We start from the raw sequence: 13,863 nt of genomic DNA on the forward strand, positions 1-13,863 counted from the left end.
CATTTCACAAGCCTCGCACTTTAGGCCTTAGCGGTCTTTGAGTATGCGGCCCTTGAGGACCGTTGAGGCTGCGTACTTTAAGGCTGCAGACCCTGAATTGGGATACAGCCTGTGTCTGAACTTCTCTGTGCCATAATGGTTCTGAGAACTACTCACATTTCTGTTATGGTGAACAGAAGAAAAGCACCTCAGTGTCCTTTATGATGTCCAGCTAAATTTGTAGCAAAACAGTTATGTATTTTATATCTGAAGTGAACTGAACAAACAAAAACAAATATTGAATCACTCCAAAGAAGTGAGGCATCAGCCACTTCCGGCCTCATGTCGGTCCGCCTTCCTGTATGGAAAGGAGTATGCCAGGAATCACAGGTGATTGGCTGGCCAGGGACCTATGCCCACCAAACTTCATGCAGATTGGAGTGTGCCAGTCCACACACACCATTGGCTGCTGCTGCATCCTCGGACGCAGTGGACCAATGATGTGGCTGCCTGCTTTTACCTGGTGTAACAACCCTTATTGTGTTATAGCACCACTAGGGAGGGAGTCTCCTAGGGGTGTGTGTGAGTATAGTGTGGCAGCCATTACATCCTGCTCGTGTTCTGTTCTCAGGATAGACCTCACCATTGTAACGGCCTGGCGCTGGCGACTAACGATCCCCGCAGATGTATGTACGGACAGTGTAGAGCCGTGGAGACCTGGCTTGTATGGTCTTATGTTGCTGACAAGGAATAAAGGTCTGTTGTTTAATTTAACTGACTGGCTTTGAGTTATCCAGCTAACCTCCACACCACATGCCCGCGGGACCTGCTAGCCGCTCCTTCCTCGCCAGACTGCTGTTACACGGGGAGTACAAAAAGCTGAGGATTCTTCAGTTGTGGAGGAATCTTTGGTTTGAACAGACTGTGTAGGTTGTCCCTCCTGCCTCTGCCTTTGTGCCGGTGCCTTTTGAATCTCTGTTTTTGAGTTGCTGCCTGTGAGATGATTAGTGTTCTATTAGTGTTCTTGTGTTATTTGAATATATTAGTTGTTTGTTTTTTTGTTTATTTAAATTGCCTCATTGCCTAGTGCAGACCTTCCCAAAGTGTGATACCTGCCCCTTAGGGGGACGCAGAGCCATGACAGGGGGGGCGCATGATTAAAGGGGAGGGGGGGGAGGTGGAACAAAAAGGCTTGGACACTGCTAGCACAGGGCGCCTACAGAAACGCAAGATGAAGCATCGCTGAATATGTTTCAAAACCAACTTCATTCCAAGCCAAAGACTAGAAAATATGGTGAAGCAAATCTTCCCTTTGGTTTCACCTGCACAAGTGTCGAGGTAGGTCTCCCCTGCAAAATTGGTTTTCCCTTCCTTTCCCTGCATCGAGAGCACGCGCTGGGCTCTTCAACTCACAGACAAACAGTATCCCACATTCTTGATTTTTAGTTCACAAACACTTGTCGTAATGACAAACTACTCCTGACATTTTGGAAAAGGGACGGGGATAAAGGGCAAAAAAACAAAAACCAACTAAATAAGCAGACAAAAAAATACATATATCAATCACTTGGATCACCTGTTGAGAAAGAAAAAGTAAAACAAGCAGAAGAAAATGAGAGCAATACAATAAGCAACATCACGATGATATATGGGAATATGACAGTAAATACTAAATATTAAACATTATTGTGCAGCATGTAATATCGACAGCACACAGTGTGCTTTGAGGTAGGAGCCAAAAAGGGTGTAGTTTGTGTGTGTGAGCACCCGTGTGTACACCTATGAGCATGAACGCGCTTGTTTTTAAAAGGTTCCTTCATGTAATGATCTGCTAGAGGGTGTGGGGAGCCACAGCCCCGTCCTCCAGGGCATGAAGCAGGTATGGAGGAGATCAAGACTCCAGACATCCAAAGGCCCCCAGAACACAAGAGACCAAGGAAGACCAACAGAGGGGCAGCCGTGCCACTATCCCAGAAAGAGCTGAGGAGAGTCCCAGATCAGGGGTCACTCAGCAGCCGCGGAGCAGAAGCCGGGGGGGGGTTGCAGTGACGTGCCCGTGAGCTCCGCCGACAGCCAGCTGTGCCAGAGTGACCGAGCCCCAGGCCGAGAGGCCGAGGGCACCCCACCCACGATAGAACGGGGGGGGTGTGAAGACTCCAAACCTCCCTCGGCTCGCTCATATGTAGTGTTGAAGCATGTGTGTTCTAAGGTGCATTTAAAATCCAGGAGGGCATGGAGCTACCTGCCAGAGAGCAGCAGGTAAGCGCATAGCCCCTCCTGATAGCCCTCGATGTCTACATGTATTTAAAATTGAGAGGTGGGCAACGACACCAGGGGTGAGGTCGTACACCCTGATGGTCTTTTGGGTACAGTGTAGCGTGCCCACCCCCAAGATCCTATATGTATGTGTAGTGAGAGTGTGAGTAATGTGAATGTCCAAGTTGTGGGATAAAATTGAGGCACAAGCAGCCAGAAGGGGACAGAGGAGGGGATGTGTGGGTGATTGTGGTGGAGCGGGAGAAGGGAGGCAGCTGGAGATGGGGAGGGACGGAAGGGAGGGGCAAGTGACCCCTCCCTGTGGCCAGCTCCCCCGCTGACCCCAGTAGGCACCCCCATACTCTGCAACCCGCCAGGGAAAGGGGGGCCCTAGTTCGGCAGCGCCGCCTGGCCCCGCAGAGCCCAGGACAGCCCATCCGACCCCACCACAGAGAAAACTGCACCCACCCCGTCATCCACTCATCTTCCAGACTACACAAGACAATAGACGCCCAGGCTGAGATCTTCCTCCACCTCTCCTGTATCTCCCCCTCCTGCAGAGTGAGTTCCTGAAGAGAGGAGACCTCCTGCAAGGCCTTGTGTGGTTGATGAAGAGAATGTGCATTAAAGAATACGCTGTGGAATTGCCAGTACCAGTATGATCGTGTATCCTTCCTACTATCCTGCTAAGGTTTCTACCGACTATTCTCAACCACTGAACACAACCCAACATTACAAGTGGCAAGAGGGACTCTCCCTCTCAGATCATTTCATACACCTTAATGAGCAACATCTTATGCTTCCATCATAGCTAAATGAGCCCTCGTTAATTTGGTCATATTTGATTCATGTCCTGAGATTCATCTATTCAACAAAAGATGCAAAACCAAAAAATGTTCTAGATGTAGTAATCTCTAAATAATTTGTCAAACAGAGCAACCTCAGCCTCATTTCAAATAATACGTTTAAAAGACATTATCAAGCATTTTTAAGTAGAAATAACTTTATCTTTCTTCATTACAAGCTAGCTCGTGTTGTCTGTAAAAAAAGGCCTTTAATCAGTAAGTAAAGTTCTAGAATATACCAGTAAAGTGTAATTATCAAAAATAACCCAGTGATTTTTAGAGTGTTGGAATTCACTTTTTGCTTACCATGTTTTATTTCATAGTAGAGGAGAAATCAGTGATATCAGATCAGGTCGTAGTCTAGTTGAAAATGGCAGTTTCAGAAGAATAATGTGGCTTCTTCTGAAGCGTATCTTCTACACAAACAATTGGGTAAAATTTTGGCCCAATATTTGATCAAAGCTAGCAAACCTATGACCCAATAGAATTATTCAAGCCAGGGAGTTAATTAAAGAACCCAGCACATCGCCAACCCAACTCTTGAGTCACGACTTTTAAACCAACATTTAAACTAACAAACCTACGGCTTTTACCCAGAAGTTGTTATAAAAGTAACCCAGCATGGTTTTATTATGTATTTGCAGAGGTTTTGTGAAAAAAAGTTCAGTTTGTGTTTAGAGGTTTGTGAAAAGGGTGCAAGGTTGTATCTTAGCAATTATGACAATGTACAAAAGCTTTAGCAAAATATTTGGTTATTTCTGAAATTTAGCACTATTAGGTGAAATTAAAATTTTGGGAAGAGGGAAGCAAAGGAGGGGAGACTTGTTTATTTTTTTTTGTGTGTGTGTGTGTGTGTCTCTAATTGTATGCTCGTGTGTACTCATGCCATCAAAAGCAGGAATTAGATGGAGGACACAGAAGCAAACAGCATCAGATTAAAAATATTAAAATAATTTCAAGAGAAAATAATGTAGTTTCAAGCAGATTTATACGTGGGTTAATCTATCAGTGAGTTAATCTAATCAGTGAGTGTTTAAAAACTGAACTGAAAGCTTACATAACCTTACACAAAAACACAGATACTCACAGACCAGTTTGATTCAATGCTTAATAGTTTAATGATGCAGAAGAGAAAAAAAGTTTTGTTTTTAAATTTTTGGTAAAAGCATTCTTTCCATTACACATTTCAATTGCTCCTTTTACAAGACACAATCACACTATTTTATGTCACTTGTCGCTTCATTCCTTATGCATCGTTACAGCAAAAGAGAAAGGTAAAGATGTGAAAACAGATATTTTGAGTGATATATGTGAAGATTTCTTTCTTTTTCAGATGACGTGCCTTCATGTCAGCCCAGGAATCATCACTTACTCTTAATGCAGACAGAAGGGAATCGGTCCTGGCAAGACTGATCATTCATACACAGGTGTCCTGTAAGCACCAAAAATCAACTTTAACCAAAATTTTTGTTGCATGGACACAAAAATATAGAATATATGAGAAAAACGTTTTGGTTTTTTTGGTTTTATGTATAATGACAATAGCACTTGTATATATTATGTACAATATTATACCTGAAAAATTCATTTCCATGCAATGCTCGTTGTCCCTCCAGTTGTTAGGCTCCCCCCGACACCAGTTTGCGTTTTGGAAACGTGTTCCATCGATCCAAAACCAATAACCCTCCTACAGAACAGAAAAAAGTTTAAAATAAGAAATTGTTTTTTAACGAAACTACACTTTAACATTATACATCGACTACCAAGTTTGGACACACGTTCTCATTTATTGGTTTGTCTTTACTTTCACTACTACCGACAATGTAGAAACAAACTGAAGATATCAAATATATGAAACATGATATATCATATGGCAATCAAACAAAAAAAGATAAGAGTGAAAAATAAGTAAAATATCCAATGGATAGATTTATGTTTTAACTGGAAGACTGGCATACCCTTTGAAAATCAGAACCACCAATCCATGTTCGTCCATTAGCTCTACTCCCATTAAATATCACCCTCTGAATCAGCTCGTATTCCCCAGGGCACTGTACAGATGCAAGGTTTGCACTCATGGACTGACAGTGTCTCTACAGTAAACAAAGAGACAGAAGAGTTACAGAAGATTTATAAAACAAGCTTCATGATTACACCACCACAAACATACAAATAATAATAAAACATACTAAGAAATATTTATATTGACTGACAAAATTATTGATTTTAATTATCTGACCTTTTATTAATAGCTTACCATTCAACAAGTAATAAAAAGTAACGTTTTTTAATAATTATTATATTGAAAGGACTAATGATTAATACATTTACAATCATTTATCATTCAGAATTATTTCATGCAGTTATTGTTGGTGGCTTAAACCATTTACTGCAATAATTAGCATTATTTTTATAAATTAAAAAAATAATATTTGCTATTATAAGCTTGGATGCATATTTCACAGTACATATAAGAACTGGTTTTAATCGAAGCAAAAATTGACAGGTGATTTATCCATGGCATAAATTGTAGTAACGGAGAAGGAAGGAGGAACTGGAGACTTTAGTTTGTTTGCTTCTTTGTTTGTATTTCTTGTTTACTAATATATTGTTACTGTTTACTTGTTAAAAAGTAAAGCCATATATGACATACATACATATGAGAACAAATGATAGCATTATTAAAATTCAATAAATGATAACATTAACAATGATCAATACATACTATTATAATTTTAGACAAATTTTAACAGTACATTGGCTTTGATAAAATTTTAATAATTGTCAATTTATTTGACAAAATATTATTAAAAATGTTTAATATAATATTAAAAAAATATTATTATAAGGTCTTATCCAAATATTAACCCTTTAAGACCTACCATAGAACCAAGTCCGCCAGAGCTTATATTATATTTTTACATGCTGTAGAGCCATTTTTGGGAGCATTTCAAGTTGCTATACATCAATACAACCATTACAGCCTAGATTTTAATAATATGTAGGAATTAAGTGCATAGTGATTACATAAATTGCAAAAAAGTGCAATAAACTACAAAAAAATTGAAAATCGTTTTTGTTTTTTTAACATATATTTCTAGTTAGAGAAATTTAAGAGGCTTATCCCTCAAAACTGTAAATACAAAAAAGTTGCACAAAATAGTTTCCCACCACAGGAAATTTATTTTGAGTGTCTTCATAGTTTTATTTTTGAAATACACCAATTTTTATACACTGCAGGAAAAACGAAAATAAATATTATAGTGCAAATTTGCAAAAAAGCAGCATATGCATCAAAATAAACTATTTCCAGCAGTGCAATATGAGTCCTAAGCATCCCAGAAACGACACAGAAAGTCATAAAGTCAAACATAACTTTTAAAAACACCAGTATAGGCTCATTGAGGCCCGGACCGTAGAAAACTACATTTCCGCGAAATGACGTCACTTCCTGTTTCGGGCAGGTCATGGCGGACATGCGATAGTTCGCGCTGCCGTCTAATCCAATGTAGGAAGTGTTACAAACAGCTGATCGGATCGGCAAAGCCTGTTTCTGGAATATTATGTTTTTGTTGCTGCAAGCGCTTTTTATGCAGTTTTTGCAAAGCTATATGTGGAAGGAAACTGTGACCGAGGACAAGCTGATGGCATAAGATGTAAGTACAACTCCTCAGGTTTCATATGCAAAAAAAAAATATTGCGCTAGCTCACGTGGTTGCAGAGCTACCGGGATTTAAAAATAGTTACGCAAAACAGAGCGTGCCCGCTCCGACCGGTTTTAAAGGGTTAAAGAATCAAAGAAACACAGTCACAGTAACTGGTGAGTCCTGATGTTATTACCTGAGCATCACCCCAGGGTAAGGGTGTAGAAACATAGAAGTAACATTTGTTGTTGTACTCAGTCCAACCAGCGGGACATGATGAGGGCCTCTTGAGAACATAGCACTCATCTGAAGACAAAGCAAACATATTGTGTGACAAAATGCTGACTCAATTCCCCCTTTACTGGAATAATTATAATTATGGTCATTAACTTGTGTTTTATTGGTAATAGTTTTACTTTTCAACAAATTTCAACTGGAAAATGTGTCATTTTCTTCCTTTAGATTTCTATTTTTGAAAACATGTATTTAAAAATAGATCTTATTATTTGGACAGCTGTATATAGCCCATTGACATGCACAACATTCAGTATGATACTAGTAACATACTTTTATACTTACCCTGAGCAGCGGTCAGAGCCATCATTGCACAGAGAAGTGCAGATGCAGTCAGCAGCTTCATGATGATATTTAGTGTCTCTGTAAGAAACACATTAACAAAAGTGATTAGCAGTTTGATATAGAAAGGATAGAAGATCCTCAGCGTATTTGTAACATACCTGTCTGTAGAATGTCTTCTCCTCTTTCAAGTGTCAGCCTGTAGTTTAACCTCTCCAGTGTAGAGATGAGCACTTATATACACTTTCTTATATTTACATTTCAATACCAGGAAGAAATGCACTAGAAATACAGAGTATGTTTTGATTCCATGCTTCACTACCCCTGTCTTTACCAACCTCATGCAATTCTCTCCACCCAGCTTGAATTTCATGGATGTTTAATTTCATTTATTGACTGCTGGTCAACAAAGATGTCACGCTCCTGGGTCTTTGGCCCAGTGTAAATGTGTTTGGACTTTTGATTCTGGGTTGTTTAAGGTTCTGTTCCTCGTTTTGGTTTACAGTTGTGATCCCTCTGTTTATATTTGTTTTCTTAGGTCTTCTTAGTTTTGTTTTCTAGTCTGTAGGTTTCTGTTATCATGGAGCACAGAACAGGGGAGTTTCCATGCCCCATGTTTAGTCAGCCTTATCCCTTCCATTTAGTCTTGTCTCTGCATTCGGTGTTCTCTTTCTATCTCCCAGTCAGTCTTGTTCCCATGTATGTTTCTCCACTGGTCTCAGTGTCACACCCAAGTGCTTCATGGTAATATCGGAGTATTTCTATAAAAAACAAAATACCTAAAATGGGTAACAGATCAATAAAGAACTTTGGACAGCCATAAAATAGACAGTTTAAAAAAAAGGAAATGAACAAATCAGATTTGATACGATTTGATTTGACAAAGTTTCATTGCAGCAACTCAAAGAAACGTTTGGCAGTGAATTGCGTTTCAAAAGGAAACTGAGCGCAACACTAAAAAGCTATTTAGACCTTCCACCTGTGCCTAGTTCTTTTTATGTTTTTGTATAATAATCTCTCCATGGCTCTGTTCTACCTATGAGCAACTATCAATGAAAATTATGGGAAAATCTAAATGGGTAAAAGCGTATGCCTGCTGAGCGGCACGGGGGAAATGGCTTTCCAACAAACAAATAAACCAAACAATTAACCACGCTTGACAAAAAGCCATACATGTGACTCTCTTATGGATCAGGCAGCATGTTATAGAGTCGTGTGTCTTTAACTTGCTGAACCACATCCCTACAAACACTCATCAGAGATCCGTTTCTCTGTATTTTAGCACTCTTAATCTCTCTGCAGGCTTATGTATCGCTGTTGTAGCTGAATCTGGTTCCACTCAGTGAACCACGGTCCGTTTTAAGATGATTTTATGATCGCTTTAAATCCGTCCTCGTGTCTCGTTTTCATGGTTACACTGCGCTCACTGTCCTTTTTCTCCACATTACAGACTTAATTTCACGACGGCTCATTTATTTATTATTTATTTTTCCGTCGTCGCCTAATGTTTGATTTTCATTCAGCTCTATCATAGCCTTCATCCTCTCTCCTGCCATCAACTTCTGCTCTTATTTCACTTCCTGATAAGTCACTTCCCTCTGCTGTCTCCTGTCCAGTCACAGTCCAGTGGGCTAAACTTCACGCCAAACTCTCGCCGACCCTCCCCCTGCTCCTTTGCTCTTCTGTGGTTTATTTATGATCACAGGTCATCCATGAATTCTTCTGCACTATATCATTAAATAAGGAATGAGCAGGAGAGACAATAGCATAATGAATTGTACTCACTACCGTTCAAAAGTTTTAGAAAACACCAATTATTCTAGTTAGCAATTAAAGTTTCATGTCAAATGTTAAAGTACAATGAAAAGATTGAAAAGGTACAAATGTAAGTGATGAACTGCAAGAGGTTAAAAAAGGTAAGGTTATAATAATAATAATAATAATAATAATAATAACAATAATTAAAACTTTATTTATTTCAAACTCTTCACAAGAACCACAACATGCTTCACAATAATATAAAACAGATGTATATAAAACAATACAACTGCTCATACAGCACAACTCTAGTTAAAAGCCAGTCTAAATAAATGAGTCTTTAGGGTTAACCCCATAAATCACATGTTTATTCTTGTGGAAAAAAATGAAATGTGTTACAGACATACATTGCATACATTAAAATACATTAAATGCATTAAAAACATTAAATATATTAAAATACATTAAAATCACTAGTGTCTTATAATTCTTGTCAAAAACATTCCTGATGACATGATACACAGTAATATGTGTTTAATACACTGTTAATGTTCTGATTTGATGACAGATTTCACCAGGTGCAGGACAGACACATTTCTGAAATTCTGATGCAGATTGCCATGATTAATGACACAATGCACTTTATTATTTAAGCTTAAATCAGCCTTTAAAACATAGCAGAATGCAAAACATGTGGACAGGCTGAGCTGAGCTACCTTAACTTCCACTCCATCCCTTTTAGCAGGGTGAAGGCACATCTCTAGTGTTATTAATCAGATTTCAGGTTCATCGTGACTTGCTGAGCACAGAAATGCATTATTAAAGTCCATTTGTCAATTTTATGGTCAAGGTCAGTTTTGGGATTTTTATGGTCATTCCATTGTATAATTCTATCACATGTTTGCTACACATTTTACTTTTGTATCTTCCCTCATTTCAAACACCACAAAGTCAAAAGCTACTATTTCCACGCAGAAAGAGTCAAAATTGTGTGAGTGCACAATAAATATTTCCATACAGCCAAACATTCCAACTTTTAAAACAGAAACTGTTCAAACTTAACCCACTCTGTCTCTGTACAGCAGCTGCACATTCAGTCAGATTAAACTGAGGACTCAGCTTAGGGCAAATAAACATTTCTATTCTCCACAATATACAGGTCCGTATTATTTGTTTTTATATTTAAAAAGTTTAAATGTACTGTTTACATTATATAGTTTCCCTTACACAGTATGATTCGGAGGCATGTCATATATTTTCATCGCTATGCAGATGTAACCCATCTTTATCTATCCACAGCACTAGATGGCAAAAACAATTAATTAACTGCAGGAATGCCTCAAAGACATGGATGACCTTGAATTTCTTGGTTCTGAATTGAGATGAAACAGATGTGGCACAATGTCTCAAGTTCATTGGAATTGAGGTTGTGCCGTGGTTATCAGCCATAAGAACAAATTCAGATTTATATTGATGTAAGGTATATAAATGTAAGTACAGTTTGAATCAGTGCAATATTATTTTCACACATCAATGGACCACTGAACTTCTCAGCTTCTAAAATGTAAAGCCTCATTTAGAAACTACACAAGTATGTATAATGGTCAGGGATCAACATGAACCTGTCTTCTCTATTTGACTTTAATCAACTCTGCAGTGTCTCCATCAGAGTGACAAAACCGAAGTCCAGCATAGAGCGGCTGAGTGAATGTGGTCTGGACTCTGTGGAGGAGAGTCATGGTTTCAGAGACGCTGTAGAAAGACAGAATACCTGCTCTGTGATCCAGGTACACTCCTACTCTGGAGGACCGAGGACCTGAGAGGACAGTTTGGACTTTGTTGTGCCAAAATTTATAGCTGTTTGTGTCACAACGTAATGCCCAAGATTTGTCATTGTATCCAAGAAAACATTCATTTAGGCCTGTTTTTCTGCTGATATTCTTCAATGTGACTGCTACACAAACTCCTCTCCCTCTCCACTCCACCTCCCAGTAACAACATTCAGTCAGACTCTGTCTACTCAAAACCTGATAACATCCAGTGAATCTGTCTGGATGATCAAAATAAAATTGTTGTTGGTTCATAAATGTTGCTTTTCTGTTCCCCTCAGATAATAACAGATGTGTGTATGCTGTGTTTGGATCCAGTGTGATTTCATGTGAATATTTTAAGAATCCAGCTCTGGTCTTTGGCTCTGGTGGTGACAGTAAAACGTCCACTTCAGTGACTGTCAGTGAGATGTTTGTCCATTCCTGACTCAGAATGTCCTGTAGTTTATCTCTGGTCTCTGACACAGCTGCTGTCACATCCTCAAAGTATCTCAGAGGACGAATATTGATGCTGGATGAGTGTGTAGACTCACTGAGTGCTGACAGTGAGGGGTAGTTGTGTAAAAACTGGTTGTGATCCTCTGTGTGTGAGAGCTGCTCCAGCTCGCCGTCTTTCCTCTTCAGCTCAGCGATCTCCTGCTCCAGCTTCTCCTGAAGCTCTTTGACTCGACTCACTTCAGTTTCCTGCTGGGATCTGACCTGCTGCTTCACATCAGAGCTTCTTTTCTGGAGGAGACGGATCAGCTCAGTGAACATCTTCTCACTGTCCTCCACTGCTTTATCAGCAGAGCCATTGATGGCCTCCACCTCCTGTTGAAGCAGCTTCACATCTTTCTCTCGCTCCTGGATTCTCTGCTGGATGTTTAGTCGTCTCACCTCGAGCTCCTTCTGCTTCTCAGTCCTTTCTGCTGCAGCTGGGACTGTTTCATGGCCTTTATGTTCATCAATTGTGCAGAGATAACAGATACTCTGCTGATCAGTACGACAGAAAATCTTCATCACCTCATCATGACGAGAGCAGATGTTCTCCTGGAGCTTCTTGGAGGGGGCCACCAGCTTGTGTTTCTTTAATGGAGCTGCATCATAGTGAGGTTGGAGGTGTTTCTCACAGTACGAGATAACACAGACTAAACAGGACTTCATGGCTTTCAACTTCCTCCCAGTGCAGACATCACAGGCCACATCTTCAGGTCCAGCATAGCAGAGATCAGCTGGAGCAGCTTGGTGTCCAGTCTTCTTCAGCTCCTCCACCAACTCAGCTAACATGATGTTTTTCTCCAGGACAGGCCTCGGTGTGAAAGTCTTCCTGCACTGAGGGCAGCTGTGGATTCCCTTCCTGTCCTCTTCATCAAAGTGGGCTTTAATACAGTTCATGCAGTAGCTGTGTCCACAGGGAATAGTCACCGGATCCTTCAGTAGATCCAAACAGATGGAACAAGAGAAGGTTTCTTGGTCCAGCTGAACTCCTTTCTGTGCCATTTCTCCTCTCAGTGTCAGTGACTGTGTGAGTTTCTGTTCTGTAGAAGTGAAACTAGTCTGAGCTCTGATCTCAACAACACGTGTTTCTGTAGTGAATGGAGCCTGTGTGAGCTTTTACACGTCACCACATGTTGGTTACACCCATCTTCAAAGTGCAGATCTGAAGGGGAGGGAACAAGGAAACACGTGGACAGAGAGGAGGTGCTGTGTTTAAGAGCAGGAAGAAGAGGGAGGGTTATCAGGCTGTGCTTCACTCCAGGAAGAGGAGCAGTTTGAGAGCGATACTGATACTGTTTGTTTAACCCTTTAGTTTCTGCTCACTCCAACTTTTCAGCTTGTTAACACTTTCTTCTATATAAATAAACTTCACTTTAGAAATATCAGAGTTCTCACCGAAGTTAACAAACTGTGCTTCAGTTTTAGTCAATGCAGGAGGATAATGATCCTAAACATACTGACATGATGCTTGTTTATGTTCATTTCAATTGTTTCTCTCCCTCAAACACCATCAGAGGTGAGAGGGTGCAGCAGGTGTAGTAGTTGGTATATGAGACAGTAAACAAATTAAAGGTTTTTCAAACACATTCATCTCCACAAAAATGTGATAAATGTTTGACAGGAATAATAAAAAGAAACCCTGACTCCTTCTTTAAAAATAGTTTTCTGTTGTTACAGTCGAGTTGATCACAACTTCTACAATCATTTTTAACAGGAACGTGGCTAAATACAGGTATGTGAGAACCAGTCAAAAGTGGAAAAAGTCTGTAGTTAAGCAGAAGTACAGACACTAGTGTTAAAAAAAACTTTACTAAAATAAAAGTTGAAGTACTGGTTCAACTTTTTTACTCAAGTAAAAGTAATTAAGTATAGGCTTTGAAATGTACTCAAAGTCAAAAAAGTAAAAAGCAGTTCTTTGCAGGATGTTTCTCTCACCTATTTTTTTATAAACCTAATTGAACCTTGTGCTATAGTAATGTAATTACTGTACATAATAATTACTGTAATGTAATAATTCTAATCGTACTCAACTTGAGTCAGAAGAAAAAGAAGGAAATTTTTTTCTAAATCGCAAATTTTTTTAATGCCATTATTGTACAAAGTGCCTTTGCCTCTTAACAGGAAAATGAGCACAGTCAGAGGTTAAAGTGAGATTCAGCAGGTGGAGAAACCAAAAAATTAGTTTTAATCGCTCAGTGGTGGGGAAAAAAATCACAAGTTTGCCCGGCCCATTGGAGCCATCCGTGGAGAGGAAGCAACGATCGCACCGCCGGCCCGGCACTCCACAGACAGATGTTTGGACTAGTTTACAACTGTTGAGAATAGATTCCTTAATATAGATCAGAGTTAAAGAGAATATATTTGGGGATTGGTTGTAATATTACAATATGGCGGTTAATGGGAATACAAAATAGAAAATGGGCCTGAGATGGGAACAAAGAACTCAGGTGCAGGCCAGGAGGACAATCAACACCCACCCCCAGGGCAGAAAGCAAGAGT

At 39.7% G+C, this 13,863-nt stretch overlaps 2 protein-coding genes across 2 annotated transcripts; both read right to left on the reverse strand.

Annotated features, from left to right (window-relative positions):
* Positions 1–4,174: 4,174 nt before the first annotated feature.
* On the reverse strand, positions 4,175–7,620 carry LOC146522773 (ladderlectin-like). Its single transcript, XM_085153420.1, has 6 exons — positions 7,462–7,620; positions 7,304–7,381; positions 6,921–7,030; positions 5,039–5,173; positions 4,656–4,767; positions 4,175–4,512 (listed from the first exon to the last, which is right to left on the reverse strand). Exons 2-6 carry the CDS (start codon positions 7,362–7,364, stop codon positions 4,445–4,447), a joined length of 486 nt encoding a protein of 161 aa, XP_085009546.1. The 5' UTR covers positions 7,365–7,381; positions 7,462–7,620; the 3' UTR covers positions 4,175–4,444.
* Positions 7,621–9,445: 1,825 nt separating this feature from the next.
* On the reverse strand, positions 9,446–12,381 carry LOC146522774 (tripartite motif-containing protein 16-like). Its single transcript, XM_085153114.1, has one exon. It carries the CDS (start codon positions 12,364–12,366, stop codon positions 10,690–10,692), a length of 1,677 nt encoding a protein of 558 aa, XP_085009240.1. The 5' UTR covers positions 12,367–12,381; the 3' UTR covers positions 9,446–10,689.
* Between the last annotated feature and the right edge of the window lie 1,482 nt (positions 12,382–13,863).

This window comes from Neolamprologus multifasciatus, chromosome 3, assembly GCF_963576455.1.
Source record: "Neolamprologus multifasciatus chromosome 3, fNeoMul1.2, whole genome shotgun sequence".
NCBI classification, from domain to species: domain Eukaryota; kingdom Metazoa; phylum Chordata; class Actinopteri; order Cichliformes; family Cichlidae; genus Neolamprologus; species Neolamprologus multifasciatus.